Source organism: Cyphomyrmex costatus, unplaced genomic scaffold, assembly GCF_001594065.2.
Source record: "Cyphomyrmex costatus isolate MS0001 unplaced genomic scaffold, Ccosl1.0 scaffold222, whole genome shotgun sequence".
NCBI lineage: Eukaryota > Metazoa > Arthropoda > Insecta > Hymenoptera > Formicidae > Cyphomyrmex > Cyphomyrmex costatus.
Window position 1 is genome coordinate 579781 of NW_017276280.1, and position 25899 is coordinate 605679.

The following is a 25899-nucleotide window of genomic DNA, read 5'->3' on the forward strand; positions in this document are numbered from 1 at the left end:
TTTGTAATCTCAACATTTTCATATTAAAGTAAAAATATCTTTAATTAATCTCCGATTAATCTATTCAAGTATTGGACGGTGACTGTTGAGAAAATTTATATTCTACGTGCACAAATATTGTAGTAATCGTTTGAATGGATAACAGTGATATTTAATTTATAAAATTTTTATGTAAAATAGTTCCATTCAAGAAAAATAATCTTTTTTTACAAACATATTCTGTGTAATTTTCAACTTGTTATAAGTATAAATCTGTGCGTTTTTTCTTCTCCTCCTTTTAATGGTGTAAGTTAATTTATAAGAACGGCGCCATGCGTATCGAATACCAAACGGGATCGCGTCCTGAAGAATCGGAAACCGTTTCTCGTCAAACGAACGTTTTTTTATCCGACTTTCAAAAAAAAACCGTCTGTGTCATCGAGACGTCCGCAAGAAATCGATATCTTCCCGTTGCTCGCTCTTACGTTTCAACACCGTTCGATGTACATCATGCACCATTTTTAATTATTTCCCGCATTAATGAACAGGTTTTATAGCAAAACGTATCCATATTTCTGTAAAACTTGCATGAAAATTAACATTTTTATAAGAATGTAATAATCTCTCATACACAATTTGTGGAAAAATAAATCGCTATACATAATTCATAATTAAGATCTGTAACTATTTTATTTAGATATTGAAAAAATAATAGACAGATAATATCTAATAATTTTTTATCGTATTGAAAATCAATAAAAACTGCACAATTAAAATGTTTTAAATACATTAATAATGTATTCGCAGAATTTTTTCTTACTGCTAATAAACTTGAAAAGATGAAACAATTTAAACTACAGACTTTAAAAAAATTTTTATTCGAAATAATACTTTCAAATAATTTAGAAATCTATTAAAAGCTTTCACTATTGATGGCAAGTTGCAAAAAACGTATTCTATCTATTCCTCCGTTCGTCCGAAACATCGAACGACGGATTCGTCTTCTTTCGGACCTGTTCCAGGAGGTCGAAACAGATCGGCTTTTTCATTTCTCGTACCTGCTTCCTTATTTCTTTCCGCAGTTATATAGAGAGACCATGATGTGTTTGATCGCCAAGCGCCTCATTGACAATTTCGGTCGCGTCGATTGCATCATATATAAAACGGAGGGAAACAAAATCCCGGAACCAGTGCATTTTCTTGTCTGCATTACGGTACACGGGAAGCAGCGACGCGCCGTCTGATATTGTCGCACCGGGAACGTTTGCACGTCGACGGAAGAGAGAGAGAGAGTGAGAGATCGTCCGAATGAATGGCGAGGTATCAATACGAGAAATATCGGTTATACCACCGAGTACGCCTCCACCATCCTCCTTTCTCCCTTCTGCCTACTCCTTTTTATTCCTACGCTCCTTCCACGACCCACTTGGTCGACAGGACTACGCACCGCGTGTGTGCACGCCCGTATAAATAAACGGTCCATACATTATTTATAAATCGCTTATGCACCAACAGCAAGGTCAGATAAGATCTGAGACCTGCCGAGAGAGGGATACGCCCGGTGGAAACATACACGCGGGGCTTTTACAATCTTCGCGGAGTGACCTATCGTCAAGTCGGGTCTCCCCCGGGTTCGCGACGACGGACGAGGAAGCCTTAGGAACGAGGTCGAAGACGCGGTACACGAAGAGGTCGAACATGGATGCGACATCGCGCATTTCAGATCGACCGTAATAGATAACTACTGAGACTGGCGAGAGTCAGAAAAATCAGATAACCATGCAAAATTGTCAGACACGAATTAGGCAGACGGTATACTTTTAAAATTACAAGATTTCTGTAATTCGAGCTAAATTTTCCTACGCTGAAAAAGCGTTAACAACATTATTTTATTAAGAAACAATTTTGTTAATTTATAATACTATATTGTAATGAAAAAAAGTACGTCATGCTCTTGTGTTTTAATAAAATTTTATTTATTTCATTGATACTGTTATTGAATCAACGAGATTATTTTCAATTAAAATAATGCTGTTGACATTATTTTTTTTTTTAGGGTATAAAAAATAGGTATCTCAGTTTTTATTAAAAATATAAAAAAAAGTTGTCAGATAATAAATTGCACTCGTAATTAGCAACTACTGTGCGTATTAATTATAATTAATGACTATTACATCAATAATTATTCCTACATATACAATCATTTTATATTTAAATATAATCGGGGAGAGGAGGATAAGATTTTTAAAAAGTTCTGAAATACCGCGACTTTTTGAAATTGTAAAAAGTCCTTTTAACTGTTTTACACACTGTGTAAAAACTTTTATAATAAAAAGACAGAGTACCTTCAACTAATTATTTGTTCAATATCCCAAATTTAATGTGTGCTAAATCATGTATTTTAGATGCCGAGATATAAACATTTAAAATGCATGCATAAAATATCGTGACGATGTATCGTCGTTACGACGAAGGAGCGAGAGAGAGGAAGTAGCGAAGCATCGAGAGAACGAGATCTGGCAGTATGTTATGCCGACTCGATTGCAGATAATCATCCTCTGCGCACCGTACCACATCGAACTTGATCGACTTATAAATCGGTATTCGCATACACAGCGCTTGCATACAGTTGCGGCAACTCCTACCTGATGAGATGAGTTATCCAATCGTGCTAGGCATAAACATGCGATTATACGAGGCAGCCCGCGGCTGTTACATCAATTGTAAAGAAACGCAAGAAATTACCCTGACTGTAGAGAGCATCCACTAAATATAATGCAGGACTAAAGACAATACGAGTTGTAAGATCGAGACTAATTAGCATTCAATGGGCTAATTATATATAGAGGTTCAATTATAATTGAATAGAAATATATTATAACTGGATTGCAGAATTTTCACACAGCAAAAATTTATAACGTTATTTTAAAATCGGATAAAAAGCAAATGAGGAAGATAGAAGTACCGATACAGCTGATGAAATATCTATAATACGGACTAACTTAATTATACAGGAGTAAAAATGCTATATATTCGGTTAAGGCGGTTCTTAATTCATGCTTAATAATCCAGTTCAATCTAATTATAGAGGGACAAACTAGATTAGAGATTGTCAAAGTACTCGATGCCAAATCCAAGTCTCGCCTGCCGAAACGAGGCGTGGCGACCTATAATGGCCGCTCTGTCATAACGATCGCAAATTATCCGTCCGATTTGAACGGGTGCTCGGTTGGGGTCCCTCTCTCAGATCAGTAGGCAATATCTCATAGAGCAGTCGACTTGTGTTTAGCCTATCACGAAGTGGATGTCCTTGCCGTGGCCGTGAGGCTAATTGCACGAGATGGTCAGCAGCACGAGGATGAACGTTGGGGAGAGGATAAATAGTTGATAGCGGCGGTGGTTGTGGTGGTGACGACGACGCGAAAGAGAAGACAAAATATCACGCTGATCCCGAAGAGGATGTCGCCCGAAGAGCGGCAAACAGCTCTCCAGCCGTTTCATTTTGTTCACAACCCTACCATCCATCATCCCGCAGCTTCCCTCCTCTCTAAAGGACGCCTTGGCGCGCGATCCTGAACGCGAGACGTTCGTTTATAAGCCTCATCGAAAAGATGGATGACGAAGAGTATTAAGTTTTTGTCTCTTCTAATGCTTTTTCTATGCGTTGCGCAACGCGTATCACCCGAGAGAATCGCGAACGGAAGCTGATGCGCTTGTATGTGTGTGTGAAAGAGAAAAAACTTTTCTATATCAAATATTCTCGGAACTTAATATTGTTGGATTTACGCAAAATTTACTGCAAATTACATTATTAAATTTATAATATCAAATTTAAGTTAATCCCAATTTAAGTTATTCTTAATCGTTTCTATAAATCGCCACTATTCCTACCACCTATACTCAATACGTCGTTAATTTAATTAACTAAAACGATAAAGTTAAAATTTATAACTCAAGAAATGTATTAAATTTGATTGAAATTTGAAAATTAAATATATAGCATATATTCGCTAAACAAAGAATATATTATTACAGCTTTATACGCAAAATACAAATTCATAGACAAACTGTTAGTGGTACAAAAATGATTTCAATTATATACACTGATTATATCGCGAATTGAACAACGGATCGTAACGCGATTTTTATCGTTTACAAATTGCGGGAAAGTGCGGCATACTTTTCAAAATGAACCGCTCGAAAGATCACCGCGCAATCGTCGTGACATCGGCAACGAGACAACGCGAGATAGAAAGTTAGAAGTTAATTTGATGTCACTACTGGCGTCCACAAAGAGTATTCGAAAGAGTTCTCCTCGGCTCCGCTTTCTCGTTTACTCCCGTAACGCAAACGCGCAGATATCTCTTCTAATCTTCGACGGCGATCCGTCGGTTGCTACGGAAAAACGATCGAGTATCGACCGTATGGGGTCTGTAATTTGAGAGAAGGGTATCTCGGGTCGGGGCCCGCGGAGGAATCATAGACGAGATTTCTCGGGTGGAGCAAGAAGAAACCCATCTCTCTGGGCAAAAGAGACGGTCGGTCAGGTGAGTATCCCCTGCTATACCGATACACTCCGAAGACGTAAATACGCGGAAATCGCGCGCTACCGAGAACGAAAATTTCTCGTTAAGAGAAACTCCATAAATGTAAAGTCCGACCGGCGCGGCGGAGATCGCTCATTCAAGTGGATACACAGATTTTCTCGGAACTTTCAAGACCGAGAAACGACGACGTGCATCTATTTCTTGATTTCGAAAGAAAGATGTTGGAAAATATATGTCGCATATTTACGATAAACATTCACGATTTCCCAACGTTATCATTCAGCAAATAATTGGAAAATTTCGTAAGACAATTGTTATTATCATAAATGATATATCTTTCAGTTAAAAAAGAAACTTACTACAAATACGAAATTGTCAATTAACAAATAATTGTAAGATTCTAAGTTTCGATAAAAGTTAAATGTCTCTCACAATACAAAAATACATGAAAAAAAAATTTATACATATAAGAATACATATTACGATAAATGTATGAATTATTCGAATATTTTACCAACCGCAACGGTATTCATAAATTGTGTCAATGTGACTTAACAAAAACTTGATTGATAGCTTTCATAATTGTATCTCTTATATTTCTTGGACATTTGGTTTGGAAGCGGCCGATGAAATTGGATTCGATTCATCAACTTCTGGTTAAATGGTCTACGAGCGAATATGGGTGGCTTTCAAGCGCGATAACGCTCGAACGGAGCTCAATAAGAGCGGCGAAGGCTTTATCGCTCATTGAAATTAATGATACCCGACATGGTCTCGTCGACGATAGTGGCACATTTTTCTTACGTCCTGACAGGTGATTACGCCGGTGAGATCTCGGAGTAATTGTTTACAGCACGCTTATTAAATATACACGGTGTCTCAGAAGCAGCCTCCCAATTATAAATATAGATTTAGTACAAATTATAATGGAGACAGAATTATAGTCGAAACCTTGAAACTAAATAAGATGACGGTTGTTTCGATCATTCTAAAGTAATAGCTCTCGATTCACTTCTTGACTTTGTTAGACAAGCAATCCCAGAGAGACGCGCTTTTTAATTCTGACTCGTTTTCATAATATAAAATTATCTATAAAGATTATCCAAGTTTCCAAAAGATTCATCAATGAAGAAATTCATTCATGAATTGTTTGGTGTAACCATATGTTATGAAAACGAACATTAGAGAAAAATCTTGCATTAAAGTAATCTCCGAAAAACCATCGACGATAAGTCTTTCTCGTGGGATCAACGGAAAGACTTAACGCATAAAATCGCGTCAATCCTGGACAGTTGATCCCGGATCGGCCAAGTTTTCAATGAAGCCCTTATAAAGGTAGAACGCGTACAACGGCTTCTATGGATGAAGCCAGCGAAGGTTGCGCGAGGAAAAAGCTCTTGATTCAATGGAAAGAAGGAGAATACACCTCTCTTTCTCCCTCTCCCTCTCCCTCTCTCTCTCTCTCTCTCTCTCTCTCTCTCTTTCTCTCTCCCGCTCTACCGAACTCGATTAATCGGCCGCGGGCTATCCGATCGAGGATGAATGCACCGTAAGGCCAGCGGCCCACCTCTCATCGTCACTGCCTCCATTCACTAGGAACAATATACAGGCAATTTCATTTAGCGTCGTCGCGACCAGACTCTTCTTTCTCTCTCTCTCTCTCTCTCTCTCTCTTTCTCTCTTCTTTCCTGCTATACGTACATATCGTATCGTATACCGTTACGACTGGTTACCCGTCTTTGCAACTTTCTGCCTTTTTACAACAGCACGCTAAAAACGGCGATGGTCACTCTCGGTTCGTCGTCGATCGAAGTCACGTTCACGTTTAGATTATCTTTTCATCGCGCAGGAAGATATAAACAGCATTTTATAAGATTAATATTATATTTTATACAATATTAATTTCCTCGAATTTCTTTTTATTACAAGTTCGAGCTTTCAATGCTACTCCATTCGAGTTTTGCTAACGAAACATTCAAATTTAGATAGTTGAGATGGAAATTAATACTCGACGTCGATCGCAATCATTGAATGGAGTACATTTATCAGAGAAAACCGTCGTAAATTCGTGTCTAAATTAATTTTAATCGAATCAAATGCTTTATGGTTTGCTACTAAGCTGCTACTTTATTATTATCAAAATAGAAATAGGTATGGTACTATCGCGTTACGATATATATGCACCGATATTTGTCAAAGAGAACGTGGAAAGTAGCGAATGAACGCGTTACAAGCGCAGCTTGGCGGAAAGAAGAGAATGATGGAGCAGCTTATGCCTAAGCAATAGCGATTTATCGCGCCCTTCCAACCCAATGTAAAACGAGTTGCGTACATAGAGATATTCGCTTTATTGCCGCGCCACGGTATTTCCGCTTGTAATTTAAACGACGGTCCTCAAAGCCGCGCAGTTCTAAAGGCGAGAAACAAATATCGAGATCGACCAAGCGATACGTCATGCATATATTACAGGACATAACAGTACTTCGCTCATAGCTCACGTCGTGAACCAACTAAATATATGCGGCTAACAATGGGCAGGTTATGCATGTGGAACGGATGATGGAGTTTCGACCGACCGATACGCACAAGGCCGGAATAAACTGCGAAATAGTCAATGCCCCCATATCGCGAATACAATTGTAAAATCGCTGCAAAAAAGATCTCGAATGTCTCTAAAATTAAAATACATGCTTGTAAAACTCTATAATTCTTTTTATGACAGAATGCCAATAAATGCACACTTTATATATTTTCCTGTATCTCGTTTAACATTACAACATTAATTTTCTAGAAGCTTAATGTATTGACTAGGAAGCCATTTAGACGTAATATATTGCCACTATTATGATAGAAAATATAAATTTTAATAAATCTTATAAAAAAATATAATTAAATCGTTAACGATGTCATTAAAATTCCTCGCATATAGCTTGAAGAGAAAGAGAAAGATAAACATAGCATATAAAAGATGTCAAAATAGACAAATTTCACAAATATAGAATACAAGATGATTTACATTTGTTATCACTAAAAATTACTGTTTAAAATTAAAATTTCATGTCAAAATACTTCTTCGATATAAAAGATTCTTGTGCATTGACATTCTTACATTGAAAGGGATGTTTTGTACAATGTATGATTTACAAAAATTCTTAATCTTTAACTTTTTTTTCAATTAAAAAAAATTGGTCGTTCTAAAAATTTTGATATTATAATTATATACTTATAACAAAATTACGATTAGAACACAATTTTTTATTTAATACTAAAAAGTAAGAAAATTTTTGTAATTCATCATAAAACATTTTCTTAGTGCATCGCACGGTTGTTGTAGTGTGACGACTGCATACCGATGCTTCTTCAAAGCTTAAAATCGTGTGAATTTAACACCATATAAATTCGCAGCGGCGACTATTACATGAGTAACGCATAACAATTCAAGCCTGTGTATCTTGATTACGATAACGCACACTTTACGGAACGTGCACTTCATGCTTAAATCTCCGCGTTTACAAATTTCAACGGTTACTTCTCACAGGAAATCTTTCAACGAATTTCGATCTACGTGTTAGATAGACTCGGTAATGAGGTAAAAACAAATCTCGGATAAATACTCGGTATTTTATACCTGTTCCAAAAATTCTTAACAAGAAGTAAATATTATTAGGTAAATAAATACTTCTCATATCGTATTATAAGTAGGAAAAATTATAATGTAAAATAAATAGATATTGTGTTAAAAGATATTTTTGTATTGAAAAAAATATTTTAAACCGATAATATACAAAACAGCTCAATAAGAATAACGTTTTAGTGAAGACAAACAGTTGTGATAAACAGAAATTCTGTTCGTTCTCCAAAATGTCATTCTTCTTTGGACCTTTTTGTTAATCAGAACATTTTTCTCAGCGTAACAAATAAAATCTTTTCTCGGTATTGTATAACACGATGATATTTTCTGTGAAGCAAGTATAATACTGATCTTTATCGTTTGTATTAATAATTTCTGGTGGCCACGACAAAAGCAGATGCTTTTGAAGAGAAAATATTCAGCGAGAGCACGCGAATATATTCATGCTATCTCGTACTGCACGTATTGTACGTGTACGTAGATATAATCACGAAATCGTAAATATCGTGAGGAATGTTTCGAGTCGTGTCGAATCACTGAATATCTCTCTTATTCAATTTATAATGTCGTAGGTACATTTGAAATTATGACTTCTCAATAGAGATCGTTCACTTGTATACATTTATGCTACAACGAATTTATAAACATCTGTCGTAGAATTTAGAAACAAATTCAAAAATTTTAAAACGTTCAGTAAAATCAACAATTAAGAAAATTAAAAGTTAAGAAACGGATCGATACTCATAGAAACGAATACGTGAAACTGACGTGGATTGCATCAACGATCCGAAGGTGCGTAGTTATATCGAGATCTCGTATCTGCGCATACAACTGATAACGTTTATCTTCATCCATTAGGGGATAAATCGTCGTCGTGCGCTGTTATTTTCACGTAACCGTTATTGCAATCACGCAAATCTTGCGCGCTCATACAAATAACTGAAATGAATAGCGTTCAATTTTAAAGATTCGTTTTACTTCTTTTTATTTTTTTTTATTTTGCCAAGCGTTTTAACAAACTTCGGTTTTGCAATATTAATGTGTTTCACAATATATATATAATTATATATAACTATAACTCTTGTAGCATTAATGTTTTATTTGATTCTAATTAAGACCACCAGTATCTTCTTTTAATAACATTAATTAAAGCACGATAAAGAGAACTTTTTATCGTTTGACATTTAATTACCAATTATCCATCTCGCACAAAAAAAAAACAGTGACAAAAATTATTTTCTATAAGAAGAAAAAATGCGTCTCTCGAAAGCCCGATTACGCGTAATAATATATACAAACAATAAACCAAGAACTAGCTCGGCCACTACTGGAATGTTAATTCGCGTGACCCTCTTTACTTGTTTACGTCGTGAAGAGAAGAAATTTTCATAATGACGTTTTGCAATAAACAAGGTAACGAGATGTTAATGTAAACATTCCACTACGATGCAATACAGTATATAGAGTACGTTCCCGTTTGAAAAACACGCATGTACCGTTCTTTACCTCTCTGACGTATCAGAAGTTTTAACGTGACATTTTTATAATTGATGAATATAATATTTATCCCTTTTAATGTGGTACGATCATTTTCACAGTATATACAATAACTGGACAGCGTATATAAAAAATATCACGAACGTGTGCGCGGCGATAAAGTTCGTGACTCGATTGACGATAATTAATAATTTTTCCATTTCGTGTGACTTCGACGTATAAGAGTTATCTCCGCACGCTATCGCTGAAAGCAACCAGCCGTCCGATTTCATTAGAAGGTGAAATTCCATTCTGAGCTATTAAATCCGCATCGGTTCCTCGGCTGAAGCGATAGATATTGGTTGTAGGTACAGCCGCCACGGCGAGATCCCATCAACGAGACAAAGTAGATAAAGGGAGGAACGAAAAAAGTCGCTACCGACACGCCGATGTCGGTTGTGTAATAGCGCGCGTTAATTGCCATCAATCCAATCGGGGAATCCGGAATTTCTCCTCGGTCGTAACCGTTGTTAATTAAGTACCATGCGCGTCGTCGATCGAGTCACGAATGCCGCAACGTCAGTTAAATTGGAAAACAAGGTTGCTGCATGTGTTACATAAATACACAATTTTTCGAGTACAAAGTTCGAAGAAGTGTCAGTCACGAAGTGACAGCGGTTGACTTAGCACCTGATACTTCCAAACACAATTACAAATCCTCTCTTCTCTGTTATGTTAAATACGCGCTGCGATATATTTTTCATTCTTATATATATAAGGAAATCAATAAAGATTCATCGAATTTGATAATGTCTTATATTGAGAGAAGGTAATAAATTATTTTTTTCTGACAGATACACGAAAAAAATTAGTTTGTTAAAATATGTAAAAATAGCTGGATACAGAAATTCGTTGAAGCATCAAAATAATCACGTGGCAATCTCAAGAAGTATGATGTGTTACAAAAAGTTTTAACGCTCCAGCAGCTATACTGAAAAAAATACTAAATTTTGATAAATATTTACTAGACGTAAATATATATTTATTTTTGGTACAAAACTACTAATTTGATTTAATTACACACATCATCTTTTATCAAGTAATTATTAATTTACTGTACAAGTAAACTTGTTAGTACTATTCAAAGAAATGTGTCCTAACGAAATTATTTTCGGATCCAGCGGAATGTTTAGATACTTCAACAAAACCGTCCTTTCCACGTTTTCTAAAAGTTCAAATAGATATGAATAAAAAAAAGAAATATTCGTGAAGTATCAGGAACTTGATAGCGAGAGAAGAAGATATTCATAAAAGCCAGAAGGAAGCTCGAGGTACCGTAAGACGTCTCAGAATCGTTTCACCGGATCAAAATTTAAGGTACGTCCCAACCGCGCGTCTCGGGCTCTCTCACCCCAGGAAATTATTTCTCGAAGGCACTTACGAAGGCGCTCACGAAGAAGTAATCGGACTCTGAAAATACCAAGTTGCACGCCGATAATGGCCGGTCACGAGCGAGCATGGCCCAAGGGTCTCTTTAGTCAAGAACAAGAACGTACATACGCGCGTAATAAGACCGATTTCTTTTGTTAATCGTATTTTCTATCGTGCGATACGATTGTATATTCTCGCTGAAATTAGATCCTACGATATACGATATATGTGTATAGGTATCTGGAAATATCTCCTTGGAAGACGAATGAAAATCAACTCTTTTCCTTTTTCACGGACCAATTTACGTAACTTTATTGCTTTTCAGACAGTGAGTGAAACGATATATTATACTTTCACCTGAAAAATAACGTGACGAAAGACACGTAATAATACCGATTAACGGACTAACGTCGATTTCCTTCATTCCTTGTCTCTATCTATCGTGCAGGTTACCGAAAGCAGCCTACCGGGAAAACCGTACTACGGCCGTACAACGGGTAAAGAAATATTGCGTCGCGTATGCATACGTTATTTGCGGTCACGCGCGGGAGAGACGGAGAGAGATAGTCCGTGTGAAAGGAGGGGGGAAGCGAGACGGGAAGAATAAACCGATACAGAGATACCGGCGTCCATGCGAAAGCCGACAGGCCAACAACTCTCGGACGGGGGCCTTCTTCTCTCGCTCGTAGGGGTGCTGGAGGAAGAGATGGCTGGAATGCACCGAGAACAGGTCGCAAGGCTGCCGACATTCCGAAATTTCGCAACGGCGCGCGAGGACCGGGTATAAACAGCCGTGTATATCGACGAACGCTGAACACCCGCGAACCAAACTCCCCAATTTTTCCTTCGAGCTATGCAAATAGTAATTCATCGCAAGACAGAATTTGAGTTATATTATTGGGTTAAACTTTGATTTAACCATACATGTTAGAATTGTGCAAATTTGCGCGAAAAAAACTTCAAAGTTTCCTTACTTTGGCACTCTAATCATTCTAACTTGCCTTTAATCTTGCCTCGAAATATTATTGTTAATCTAACATGATACAAAAAATAACTTGTTTAATTTCAATTTAATTATACACACTGAAAAAAAGAATTTAGTAATGGATATCAAATATTAAGTGAAAGAATTTTAATTTAATAATATATGTTCCGCTTAATTATTATTTTTTAAATAATACTAAAAAACATTTACTTATAATAAACAAATATTTATTCAATAAAAAAAATAATAATTTAATCAATGGTTTTTGTATCAAATAAATATATGTTTATACTAAATAAATATTTACATATTTAGTAATTATTACCAATCGCTTGTTTATGTTATATTATAACGTTTGCAATATTTACTAAATATAATATTTAGAAAAATCAAAAAATTACTTTTTTATTAACTTAATATTAAACGAACATTCGATTAAAATTATTTCACTTAACATTTAATAGATATTACCAAACTCTCTTTTCAGAATCTAAAAAAATGGTAAAAATCGAACGTATATTGTATTACACTTAAAAATACTAAAATGTAATTTTGTGTAAATGACAATTCATCGCGTCATTATATAACTTTAGTTAAAAGATAGCATATTTCAACAATTAATGAAGCATTAAAATGAACGGTAAAGTGACGGTCGGATATAAAAAAGCGATTTCACGTACAAAGAAAAAAAATCATTTACAAAGTGACGATTCCGCTATCACGATATCCTCCTATTCTCGATATCGTACAACGAATTGATTTTTTATGCACTGATTATGTTTTCTTTCCTCTTTCTCCCCTCTATTTTTCTCCGTCCCTCTATCTCTCTGTATATACATCTCTTTCCCATGATTTTCACGAGTCCGTTCACTGATCGCTGAAGATCTTGCCGTAAATAAAAATTATACGAGGCGAAAAAAGCAGAACTATAAAGATTCCTTTCTCGTTCTGACTACACTCGCATCGAAAGATGTATTTGTATTCTCGATCGTGACGCAGCGATATCATGCACTCTCTCTCAAATTAAAGAAACAAGACCGTAAGTATTTCTATTCTTTTATAAGTATTTCTGGTCTATTCTCTACACAGAGCCATTATTTTAAAACCGAATAAGACAATGCCACAGCGGATCACGGGTGCTTCTAAATAATTGCGTGTAAATTTATATACTACAATTCTTCGATTGCGCGCCGAAATTTTTTCAGACTTGAAACGCAACATTAATAAACTACCGCAGTAATATTGACTAACAATTTAACGATTATCGATGCTGTTTACACATCATTATATCGATCATAATAATGTTGAATAACCTATTAAAAACTGTAAATAATTAATTTTTCATTGCGAAAAATATTACCTCGGCCGGGAATCGAACCCGGATCTCTGGCATTATTTAAGTTTCTGCGAAGTATGTAATAATATTATGTACATTGATATACTGTTTTCATTTCTAATTATTATTTGCAACGTACAGTACAATCATTGTAAATTCCTTTTGCAATATATTTTTATAAATTTGTTTATATTAAAATTGAATTTATACGTCGATATCATCACAGATTAATGATACACGAGAATCAACTCAGACTGCTATTTACAAATCTTTTTTAAATTATATTTGTTCCATCTTTTTCTACAAAACTTTGCAAATGATTTTTAAATCTTGCTTTTATATGAACACTGAATATAATCTCGGTTATTTAATTAAAATGCTTATAACAAAATATCAAATTGAAATCTTATACAGTTTTAGTAATTCATTTCTATGGAAAGTATAAATTGTAATATTTCTAATCTCAAAATTGCAAAGATTATGTGACTCAATGTAGCCTCAAGAAAATCTTAATTCGTTTATCCGACATACAGATTAAATTCATACTCAACGATGTTAAAACAAACTGGCTCCAAAAATTTTCTTTTACTTTCAAGCAATTTCTTTTAAAGCACCCGATTTTATAATACACTTATTTAAGACGTGCTTTTAGATTGCCACGTAATTATTATCGCTCGTTATACACGTATATAATTAACCGTCATAAAAAAATACGGACTTTGGAAGCAACGCGAGATCAAAAGCGATCTACAATAAATATTAAATTGTTCTGAAACCGCGAACGATGTGGTAAATAAGTTGCGTAGCATGATTCTCAACATAATCAAACGATAATAATCATCATCGTACATATAAAAATTAATATAAAATTTCGCAATTGTCTAAAATCTCTATCTCATATATCTAGTGCTTTCCAGTAAGTAATACCGTATGACGTAGTGATCGTATCGCCTTTGTTTAACATTGGCAAACAACAAGAACGTATAAATGATTCACTGTGTTACGTTGGTATTCATAGTCGGGGATCTTATATTTAGAATCTTATTGTCAGTAGAGTCTTAAGACTTCATAAACTAACAATGAAAAGAAATTTACTAAATTTTATTAAAGATTTGTTTGAATAGTACTCGCTCTCTAACGAAACATTTACTAAATATAAACATATATTTATTTAATTTAAGTTCATTCTTTATTTTAAATAAATGTCGAGGTTTATACTGTGAGTAAATATTTCGTTAGCAATATTAAAAAAAAAATATTTAACGAAGTTCAACAAATTCTTTTTCAGTGAATCAGAGAGTCATATTAGCATTTTAAAAAAACATTACTTAAGACGGTCTCAAAATAAGAAGAGACTATAAATACCGCCCACTATCAGATGATCTGTGTCTCTTGTTAGAAAGCACCTATATCTTTTATCTATTATACTTTCGATGCCGGAGCATTTATTTGTTTCGGACTTGACACGATATTCGTAGATTACGTAATAATTTGAGCGGCCGTGCTCGCGGCATTGTAACGTCAATCGAATAAACTATCATTTTTACTCATATCGATTTAGAAAGGTGCAGCGCGCGATGGCTAGTTAATGAACCGCGACTGTCGTGATGCAAACGAGCCGGAAGATCTATGTCGCTTTGAAGGACAAGTAAACGAAACGTGTGCGTCGCGTTCGCGAAGCGATTTGTGAACGACGCGACGGCCACGATGGATCTTACGTAACGCCGACATCCTGACAGCGGCAGGACCTTCATTCCTTCTCACCGCTCGTCTTCGATCTCAGAAAGGAATTCGAGGGTGAGCGAGAAAGAGAAGAGCCGAGTCAGATGCTCGGGCAAAAGAGAGATAGAGGAAAGAGGACGGAGAACGATATGGAGAAAAACTAGGAAACCATTATCGTGCCTGATTGTTAGAACGTGAGGTTTCTAAGGACACGGAAAGAATAATTTTGCCGAAGAATTTAAAAAATTCAGCTAGATATAGATTCGTAAAGAATTTCATTGAACCGTCGAAATAACTACGGAGAAATCTCAAGCACGATGCTGCAACAAGTTTTGACCTTCTAGTGATCAATTCGCGAGCGTCCTGTGTAATTATTTCGATTGTTCCATAAAATTATTTTTAGATTTGTACTGAACTCCATTCCTTTCCATGTACATGGCACGTGAAAAATAAATTAAATCTTTAAATTGCATCAATTATTATAAACTTGTCATTCCGTTCTAAATAAAGTTCGGGAAGCAGGAATATATTTTTAATAAAGATTTAAGAGACTTTACTCGGCGATTCGAAAAACATCAAAACCGATGGTGTATAATAAGTATACGATATTCGTAATGTATAATAAATACAGCTTCCCGGACTGCATATTTTCGCTCCTACCTTCGCTCGCCAAAAGAGAATCTTTCGGATTAACATTCAATGACTGTAATTACGTATATACATAGTTACGTAAGCGAGAGAAGGAGGAAGAGAGAGAGAGAGAGAGAGAGAGAGAGAGAAGGCACGAGTGCGGTAGCGAAAGAGGAGGAGCTCTTAAAAAGAGCGAGGCAGAGGGTCTCCACGGTGGAGACGAGGATAGAAGGAGTCCATCAAGCAAAACTCACCCTGTTGCATTCCAGAGCCTCGGCGCTGTGCTCCTCCTTCTGCTTGAAGCAGCTGCTGCACTTGCTCTTGTTGAATATGTTCGGCGCGAACTTCCTGCACTCGGCGCCGGTGCCGCGGACGCTGCCGCCGCCCGCCGTGCCACCCGACATAACGCGACACGTGCGAATTAACCGCGATGATCGCAGCCGAGGCACAGCATCGCCCTTCGCGCCGCCGCGGATCTGCCTGCACCCGGACACCCTCTCCGCTTTCCCGCTTCCTGGTTACGCTCCGCTCCGCGCCGGCACCGTTCCGTTCCCCTCGCGGCGACCGCGAGTCGCCTTCCCAGGAAGTGTTTACACCCGCCTGCGTACTTCGCGCAAAGTGTCACTTTCACGCCCAGGGTCACGAGTCCCGGCGGCGTGACGTAAACGCGTGGCGCCTTCGTGTGTCACGCACTCTGTGTACTCCGGGATATCGCGGACACGGAGAGAGCGACCCGGAGGTCGTTGACGTGATGATGCACCCGGCGGGAACCCGTCAGCCGCGGCGTGGACGCGGATAAACCCCGCCACTCCCGGAAACGCCCGCACTCGTTGGCGCACGTCCGAGACTGATTCCCGGAGCGAGGGGAGAAAATCGCGACGAGAGAGTCCTCGAGGTGGAAAACGATTTTGATCGCAAGCAGCCCGTCGACTGTTCTCTACGCACGTTAACGTTTCGGTGTCGCGTGTTTACGATCGCGCGACTCCGCACGGCTCTCACACGGCAGCCGCGAGCGAGCGCAGCGCAGCCGTGGATATGCACACACACCCGCGCGTACAGCACACTCCTCGTCGACTGTCAGAGCGCGCGGCGGATCCGGTCGAACACTCGCCTCGGCCCCCCCACTCGGCGGCGCGTAAACTCACACACACACACACACACACACTTCCTCGCTCCTCTCGCCGTACGTATCCCCCGTCGATCGACGCGGCGCGGCGGCCACGACCTCGCCTCACCTCCCCGCGCCGCTCCTACCACCTCTCCTACGTCCCGCTGCTCGATCCTCCCGTGGAGAGCACGTGGATTTACGCCGTCGTCGTCGCTCCGAGTCCACTCACGCCGCCGATTGTCACGCGAGTCGTCAACCGCTACCGAACGTCGTCGCCGCCGTCGGACATTCGAAAACATGTCACTCGCCGCGCGCGCGCAGACGCGGGACGGGCGCGCACGTGTGTGCGCCGCGGGCTTCACGCCGTTCCGCGAATCTCTCGCGCGCGGCGCACTTCAGAGCGCTCGAGATCTATCGGCGCCCCGCGCGCGATTCAACACGCGAAGGGGGAAACGAGGAATTTTCGGGCGTGTAACGACACCGCGGCGAGCGATTGATCCCGCGCGCGCACGTTCCGTTCACTCCGGCCGAATGTCACCGCGACGGGGGCGCGTAATCCTAATCTCGCGTAGCAGAAACGCACGACAGGCGCGGATTTGTAAGCGACACGGCGCGGGGTAATTATGACAGTGTATGACACGGAACGTCGCGCTGCTCGTGCGCTCGCGCGAACGTCCATCTGCGATCTCGCTCCGTTTAATTCTATCTCCGCGCGCGCTCCGTCCGACTCTCTCACGTCCGCTCGACCGCGGAACACACCGTGCGCAGTTTTCACTACGCGCAGCTCGATCGCGAATGTAGTCCCCCGCCTATCGCGCCGCCACGGCGCGATCACCTGAACTTCCGCGATTATCGACATTCCGCGCGCCCGTTTCGCTCGATTCGCGGACGATTCCTGGAATTGCAAAATGACCGGGCTTGGAAAAATTACTTTACGAGCTACTTATAAATTGCTTTTCATTATAGAAATTGAGTACAGTAAATTGGGAGATTTTATTTCTTAGATTATATAACGTGTAGTGAGAAGGCTCGTTATAAGTTTTTCAAACTAATAATAAAGAGAGATAGGGTTTACGAGCAAAGAAATTCGTTAAAACATTTAATTTTATTCTAATATATTGCGAAGAATATTACGTTATAAACGCCAAAAATAACGTAATACCCTTCGCAATATAATAGAATAAAATTAAATGTTTTAACGAATTTGTTTGCTCGTAAACTCTTTCTCTCTTTATTTCTTAGATTATATTTTATCATTTGCTCCAACTGTATTACTTTTTGTACTCGATTTCTGTAACAATCGCATAATATAACATAAATAACGTGAAAAATAACTTGTGAATTTTTCTAACTCTGAAAATATAGCAGGACCGTCACAAATTTTTTATCCTAAAATTCCAATACTGTTCTGATTTCCAAACAAAATTTTATGAGTTTCGCAGACTTTCGATAACGTCTTGAAATTTTATGCGTTTTTGTTCCAATTCGGAAACCGTTATATTTTGTTGAGAGATCAATTTTTAACATAAAACAATGTATTATAAATTCTGTACATGCTTATTGTATGTAAGTATAGTTATATTAAACTTCTTTAAAAAGCCAACAATTTTAATTTTCTATATAATTTTGCAAAATTTTTCCTGACTTTTTCCCCTAATCGTTTTCAATTTCCTCGACAATTCCAAGATTTCCAGTTTTGCAGCAACCCCAAATGAGCATTGAATAAATGGTAACCGCTCGTTTCTTAGCTTTTTCAGTATTTTTTACACCGCATCCCTTTTCCCAGCTTCCTTCACGTAGGTACGCGCATTTCGTCTCACGCTTGAAACGCGGAATGCGTAAGAAGTACGAACGAAACAAATGGATTAGTCATGTACTTATCGTAAAGTCGGCTCGTCTCGTTTGTGCTTTCCGTACTCTTTGTTTCTTTCCCCCTTTCTCTCTTTTCCGTAAATATATGTTCGATCAATACCAAGGCGAACGAGAGGAAATGCAGGGAAACAGACTCACCCGCTTTTTTGTTGAAATAATAATTCTCATGAATTTTCAAAAACTGACGTTTAAAAAATGCGGCATGACGCACATTTGACAACGAATCGAAATGGCTGTGTTCGGCTGGAGAAACAACTTTGCAACCGTTGTGAAATTCTTTAATATGATTGGTCTTATTTTTTTAATAACAGTAATTCCTCACTGGATTTAAATATATAAAATAAACTAATCGCATTCGAAAATTTTACAATAGGTAGTAATGCTACTTTCTTTTACTAAACGCAGCAATTTATTCTGTTGTTCGTCGAAAAATTCAAATATGTGGCGTAAAGAGACAGCACTGCACTTAAAAGTAGTGCAAACCCCTTAATCGATACATTTTTAGAAAAATAATAGTAACACACAATTTAAATTAATAAATTAAATTAAATTTGGATCGATAATTATATAGAATAATTGAATGTCTTTATATTTAAATTATATTTCCTATATTTTTCCTGAAATTAGAATATTAATTTGTTCAGCACGGAAACATATAAAAATAGTTGTACAGATACTTTAATTTATTAATTCTAATTTGAACTTAATTTGAAAAATTTCACTTTGACCCATTTGAGAATCAAAATATGTACGCTGTCGTTCACAATCGATCGACGATTCTACTTTTCATCGCACGATTAATATCAAATGTTATAAAATTAATTAACAACCGTCAGCTTCCAAAGTAATTACCTTACAGATTACATTTTGATGGAAATTTATTTTGTCGCTCGTTCGAGACCTCCTCCGCGGTACGACGAGTTTAATACCAGAAATTACGATCGGTAAAATAATTCGCACCCTTTGCCTTTCCAGGTGGCTCGTTTGAAACCGGAAACGAAGGACGAAACGTTCAAACCGCGCCACCGCTGTATCCAACAGAAAATTTAAAAATCGCCGGTACCGCCGGAGTCGCGCGAGCGACCCGCCACTCGCGCGCGCCCATCAGCTGATTTTTGCGTCCGGTTCGACGAGTCATGCTTTTTCTTCCGGTCCGATGCAGACCGCCGTTTCAGTATCTGCGGGATCGACGGTGAAGATGGTAGATGAAACTGGTGACAGGTTCGTAAACGGGATCCGCTCCCCGCTGCCGTCCGCGACGTCTCGGCACTTTCCGCGCGAGAGAAACGTCGCCGGGCCGACGTCTCGGTGACGCGCGATCCCCCCGTCGCCATTGCAACGGAATTAACCTCAAAGCCACCGCGACAGCGCGCGGCGAATTGATCTGTGATAAGTCTCTGGGCCTCGCGTGACTCCGAACACCTTCGGGAATGTTAAATTCTTGATCTCGAGACGATACTCGACTCGATTTCGTGAGGCACAGAGGAGATTTTTAGTCGCGACTCCGATTCGTCGCACTTCATTGGAGCGGCTTGCATCGGCTTCTGTCACTTTCACTATCGTTCTTTTCCAGATCTTTAATATATATATATGTATATATGTATGTATACGCATGTATATATATATCTCATCTCGTTATTTTGATAATTAATCGCGTCTAATCACGAAGCCGTACAAAATACACGACTTCGATCTTACAATTAATCTCACCGAGACGACTTAATACGCGATCAAAACAAATCTTACGTCGATTGACTGTAAACTGTAATCTGTGTCTTACATAACGCATGAAAGGAAGAAATCTCAAAGAGGCCGGGATTCAATATTGTTTACAGTATTTCATAATGCATAAATCGCAGTTATATGTAGCGTATACATATTATGAATGAACTCCAAACTAACCCTTTATATAAGAATAATTTAACCTTTTACTTTTCCTTTTTTAAAAGAGCTTGCATTTAATAAAAATAACCTTGGTACGCTGAAGAAAATTACATAATTATCGCAAATGCAATTATGTTGCAAAGTGCAACATCAAGTTGGAAAGTGCGTGAATAGCATGGAACATTCTAGCAGTTACATTCAGCAGAAAAAGCTTCCCCCTGCTTCCCTCCTTCCAGCTTTGCGACTGTTATAAAATTCCTTAATATGATTAGTCTTTTCCTTAGTCTTCCATCTCACCGAATCTGAATTTATAAATACCAATCATGTTAAAAAGTCCTACAAAAGTTGTCAAGCTGCTTTTTCTGCTGAATACAGTCATTGCTGCAGTAAAGTTACAACATTTTGTGGCGACATTCTTGGAATGTTCTATGCTATCTGATTATACGTTTATACATTTGTTTTTTTTTTTTCTTGTAGGGATGAATCCTCTAATGTTGCCATTATCAGAGAAGTGTACGACAGTGAAAATGCCCACGAGACATTTGAATACGAGTTAGAGCGAGCGTTAGAATCAGAATGCAGTTTAATCGTTATCGAGCCGTCGAAATTAGGTGATGAAACCTCCAGATGGATAGCGGTAGGAAATTGTCTCCACAAGACTGCCGCATTGTCAGGTCTTGCTGCAATCGTCACAGGTTTGTGTAATTTATATAAGTATGTATAAAAAATCTTCTCTCATATACATTATTACAATTATTATTATAGAGAGATATCAAGGATTTTTAATTCTAGGCTTGAATGTATCAGCATTGCTTATTGCCTTCCTTTTCCTATGTCCACTAAGAACAAAAAAATACCATAAGTGTTACATACATCAAGTCTGAAATTATAAATCTGAACAGCTCTATTGTAATATTATTCTTAATAAATTATATGTAAGTGTTACAATGTTATATGTATGTGTTATAATTATATATTATCTATTGTGGCTTAAAATTACATATATTGCTGATTAATAATATATTTTACAATATCTCTTACAGGTTTAGTTTGGGGCGATCGACCATACATCTGTGGTCCACTAGGTTTTACGTCAGTTATAACCTGCGGATTATACACGGTCTCTTGGCAATTTGATCCCTGCTGCCAGTACCAAGTAGAGACTGATACCAGCAAATTACCGCACGTTGAGCTATTAGCTGTTTTAGGTCCGTCATCTCCAACGTTTCTCGTAAGAAAAGATGATAAGAGGAGAAGAATTCTTCATACAACTATTGCATTGGCAGCCTTCGGCATTACTGCCTGGAGAGTATATCAGGCGTTTAAGTGAAAAAAATTATTACTGGCATCGGTTTTGACTTATAGGCCAGAATGAATTAATAAGGTAGGCCACATGATGTCGAGTTTCATAGTAGTAGGCCTACAGAATTCCTTGACTGAAAGGAAACGTGCGAACTCGTTTATTCTCATGCCGTGGTACATTATGACACAAAGTATTCTCTCATTTTGACGATTGACTTATAACACTTTTTGATACTACCTCGCAGGTGAATGCTGCTTATGTGATGACTAAACCACATAAATACAAGTAAAGAGAGCCAGATTTTATCTGAGCTTTCACATTGGCATATAATTTGAGATCGTTACTCTTTGCGATCTCCATCTTGATAAAATTTTCAAAAATAACTATTGCAAAACTGGAAAGACCTTGCAATCTCTATAATGAAGAAAAAGAAATATTGACATAAGTGTTCTTAGAATGATTAAATTTATAATAGTACATATGGATCTAGCATTATGTATTTTTAGACTGTAAATAAAATAGGTAGAGAGAGAATACAATACGTATGATATGTAAAAGGGTATATTGCCTAGATTTTCTCACCCAACAAAACAATCTATGTTGAACTAGATATCAGAAAGATATATCGACCATAAAAACTCAATTGTAGATTTTATTATTTTATTAATCATAAATATAGAGTAAGATGTATACTTTTTTCATCAAGTGCGTGTACGAAACTTATTTACATTAATCCCGTCAAATGAAAGTTGAGATCGCAAACATTCCTACAAACAATTAACGATAACAAAAAGTAAAATTCTGTACATTATGTAAACTCTCATCACTTGATATAAAATTTATGATCGTACGAATGAAACGTTCTCTCGTTTGTGTGTACATCGACACAGGAGCTCAAAAGGTGAACAGTGTACATAATTCTGAACATTGCTGTAGAAATTACAAATCAACCTTAGGATGATAACATATACTTTATTATATTTTAAAATATCGTTATGTATAGCACAAATTAAGAAACGAGAATTGTAAGATTAATGTCTGGAAATCCATATATTTTGATCTCGTTCTAAAGAATTCTATTTTATACACAAAGCGTAAGAATATGCTGAACGTATTTCTATTAAAGATTTGTTTCTTTAAATATATATTAAATTAACAAATTACAGTACTAGAAAAAAAAAGTTCATTGCACAGAACAAGCTTATTACTAACAAAAAATTACATTACAGCAAAAAATGTAATCAAGTTTCATTTCAAGTATATTATAGTTTTTTCAGTATGCCTCTAAAGTGTCGTAGTTGCATTCTATATTTATTATATACAATGTAACTACATACCAGAACCGTTTACATAGTGATTACATAATATATGTAGTTATTAATGCGTGTAATCGCTCGATGTTACGTTTAATATTACATTTAATTATATTTTATAATACGATATAAATTTTTATCACGTTTCTTTACATAATATATTTTATTATATTAAAGTAAAGAATAGATATATATATAATACACCACTTAAGGAAGGCATATGAAAATGTGATCAATATATAGGATATTGGAATGGCTAAATTTGTCATGACAACTAAGATTTTATTATGGTAGACATATTTTTTAAAGTCTTATTAAAATTGTTATATTTTAAGTAAGTTTGTACCACTTAAATAAATAGAAAAGATTAAATGAAATGTTAACAATTTAAAAAATGATAATTTTATAACACTGAATAGTACTATAAACAAATGTGCTATCTATCACTCTTATGAACAATATATATATTTTTATTATACATTTAATTATATACAATCCTATATTTTGTCTTTACATTATAATATTCAAATATTTTAATATACAAATAATTATTAAATGACCATATATAATTAAAATCTTTATTATTATTTATTCACTTGTCACTTAAAATTCAAAATATTAAGATTTTATTGATTTTACGAATCTTATATCAAGAGATGGATAGCATGTTTGATACCTTTTCAGCGTTAGTTCCAATTAAAAGTTCATAGTAATAAAGTGTACATAATGTAAAGATACTCCACTAGTCAGAGAGTGGCTACGATATAAATAAAATATACTTTTGAATAGTGTATTTTATTTAACTGCTATTCCTTGCTAATATATATATATATATATATATATATATATATAGCTAATTTTCTTGCACGCTTTTGCATAATCCAGAAATAAAGTGAAGGGAACAAAGTTCTAAGTACTATAGCACACTTTGGAGAAAACGATGCAATAGTAACTTCCTTTTCTTGCTTCAATACAGATTTTAAAATACATTCAGCTACATACTTTGGTTGAAAACCACTTTCAGTTGCTTTATCCATTACTATAACAAAATGATACATATTAAAAAATTATATATGTAGAGAAATAAAATATATAAATTAAGATATTTAATATTTCTGTTAAAAACATAGTTACTAACTTCCATAAACTTGCCCATTTCCTGTCAAGGCATTAAGGGAAAGAGATGTTTTAATATATCCTGGATTGACAACCGTAAATTTTATATTTTTGTCAGATAACTCTGCTCTTGCAGTATCGTACCAAGCTTGTAATGCGTGCTTAGATGCAGCATATGCAGATCTAAAAATTAGCAATTACTAATTTTGAAAAAATTGAAAAAAGAATAGATATCGACTCATAATCGAATACTTGCCTAAATGGAATAGCAATTCTCCCTTGTACACTACTTATACCTACTATATGACCAGATTGTTGCTTTATCATGTATGGAAGAACAACTGTAAATCAATAATGAATTATAAGTCTATACGCAACAGTCTATACGTATAAATCTCTTAATTACTCACTTTTGCTTAATGCAACCTGAGAAAAATAATTCGATAGCATGACTTTTATATCTACATCCACATTTGTGTCAATAACTTCTCCTCTATATGAAACACCAGCATTATTAATTAGAATATCAATTCTGCCGTGTATCATTATAGCTTTTGACACTTCATCTTTCAAGTTATTAATATCAGTTAAATCTAATGATAAAACAATAGGTGGATACGTTGGAACTGTCTGAAAGAAAAGTAGAACAATTAATATCCAATAACTCTGCATATTGAAAATAAGCGTAGTATGTTACATACTTGATGAGTATTCATCAAATCTTTTTTTACTCTCTCCAACTCCTCTTTTCTACGAGATACCAAGATAACTCTGCAACCTGAGCCATAGAATATATGGGCTAAAGCTTCTCCTAAGCCGGAACTAGCACCAGTTATCATCACAACCTGAATTACATCAAATATAACAAAAATATGTAAATATAACATAAATATTCAAATTTTCAAATAAATATTCAGAGAGATACTTTGCTCATATTTTATACTTGTAACAAAAAGTTTTAAAAACTTTACAAGATATTACCTTGTCACCAAGAGCTGTTCTCTTCCACTTCTGTACCATAATATCATAAAAATGATACACCAAGCAAGGAATGGTGATTGGAAGACCGAATAATTTGAACAACCACCATGTAATGTTCCATCCCACTAAAGCTTCTTCCTTCTCGTTCTTCATGATAACACGAATTTCAATAGAATATTGACAGAATTAATGACAATATATTTAATTATTAAACTGACATCAATTATTATCCATGAGTTTAATTATTTCCTGAGCCTCAAAGATTGCCATTATTTAAGAAAAATAGTAGTTATACTCGCACAGTAATATCGTTTGTGTCAGTCGGAAATATAACCTTTGAAATTTGTATCTGATTATGTCATCAGATAAATGCTGTGAAGTTTGCCACTCTTTGCGATAAGACTTAATCCTTTTATTTGCACTTATTACACTTTATCAGTTTTCCTTCTTCAAAGACCTCAAAATGTATCTATTTATCTCACTTTGCAGACAGAAGTGTAAAATAAAGTGTGCACAGCTAAGAAAATCTCTGTGATTTACGTGATTTACTTGTTTAATTGGTCTCTTTTCTACAGATATTTCTTC

The 25899-nt window shown here is 36.5% G+C and overlaps 3 protein-coding genes across 3 annotated transcripts in view; 1 reads left to right on the top strand and 2 right to left on the bottom strand.

Annotated features, from left to right (window-relative positions):
- Positions 1 to 16246, bottom strand: part of osp (myosin phosphatase Rho interacting protein outspread) — a 226003-nt gene extending 209757 nt beyond the window's left edge. The window contains exon 1 of the mRNA XM_018539787.1: positions 15992 to 16246. Coding sequence (XP_018395289.1) covers positions 15992 to 16141 — 150 coding nt within the window. The 5' untranslated portion in view covers positions 16142 to 16246. The remainder of the gene's footprint in view (positions 1 to 15991) is intronic.
- Positions 16247 to 19873: 3627 nt separating this feature from the next.
- Positions 19874 to 22230, top strand: Pmi (Transmembrane protein Pmi). Its single transcript, XM_018539771.1, has 4 exons — positions 19874 to 19938; positions 21079 to 21296; positions 21645 to 21985; positions 22149 to 22230. Exons 1-3 carry the CDS (start codon positions 19874 to 19876, stop codon positions 21929 to 21931), a joined length of 570 nt encoding a protein of 189 aa, XP_018395273.1. The 3' UTR covers positions 21932 to 21985; positions 22149 to 22230.
- LOC108773800 (dehydrogenase/reductase SDR family protein 7-like) lies at positions 22160 to 25467 on the bottom strand. Its single transcript, XM_018539733.1, has 7 exons — positions 25315 to 25467; positions 25035 to 25178; positions 24744 to 24963; positions 24590 to 24674; positions 24356 to 24516; positions 24072 to 24256; positions 22160 to 22318 (listed from the first exon to the last, which is right to left on the bottom strand). The coding sequence occupies exons 1-7, from the start codon at positions 25465 to 25467 to the stop codon at positions 22160 to 22162; spliced, it is 1107 nt and encodes a 368-aa protein (XP_018395235.1).
- Between the last annotated feature and the right edge of the window lie 432 nt (positions 25468 to 25899).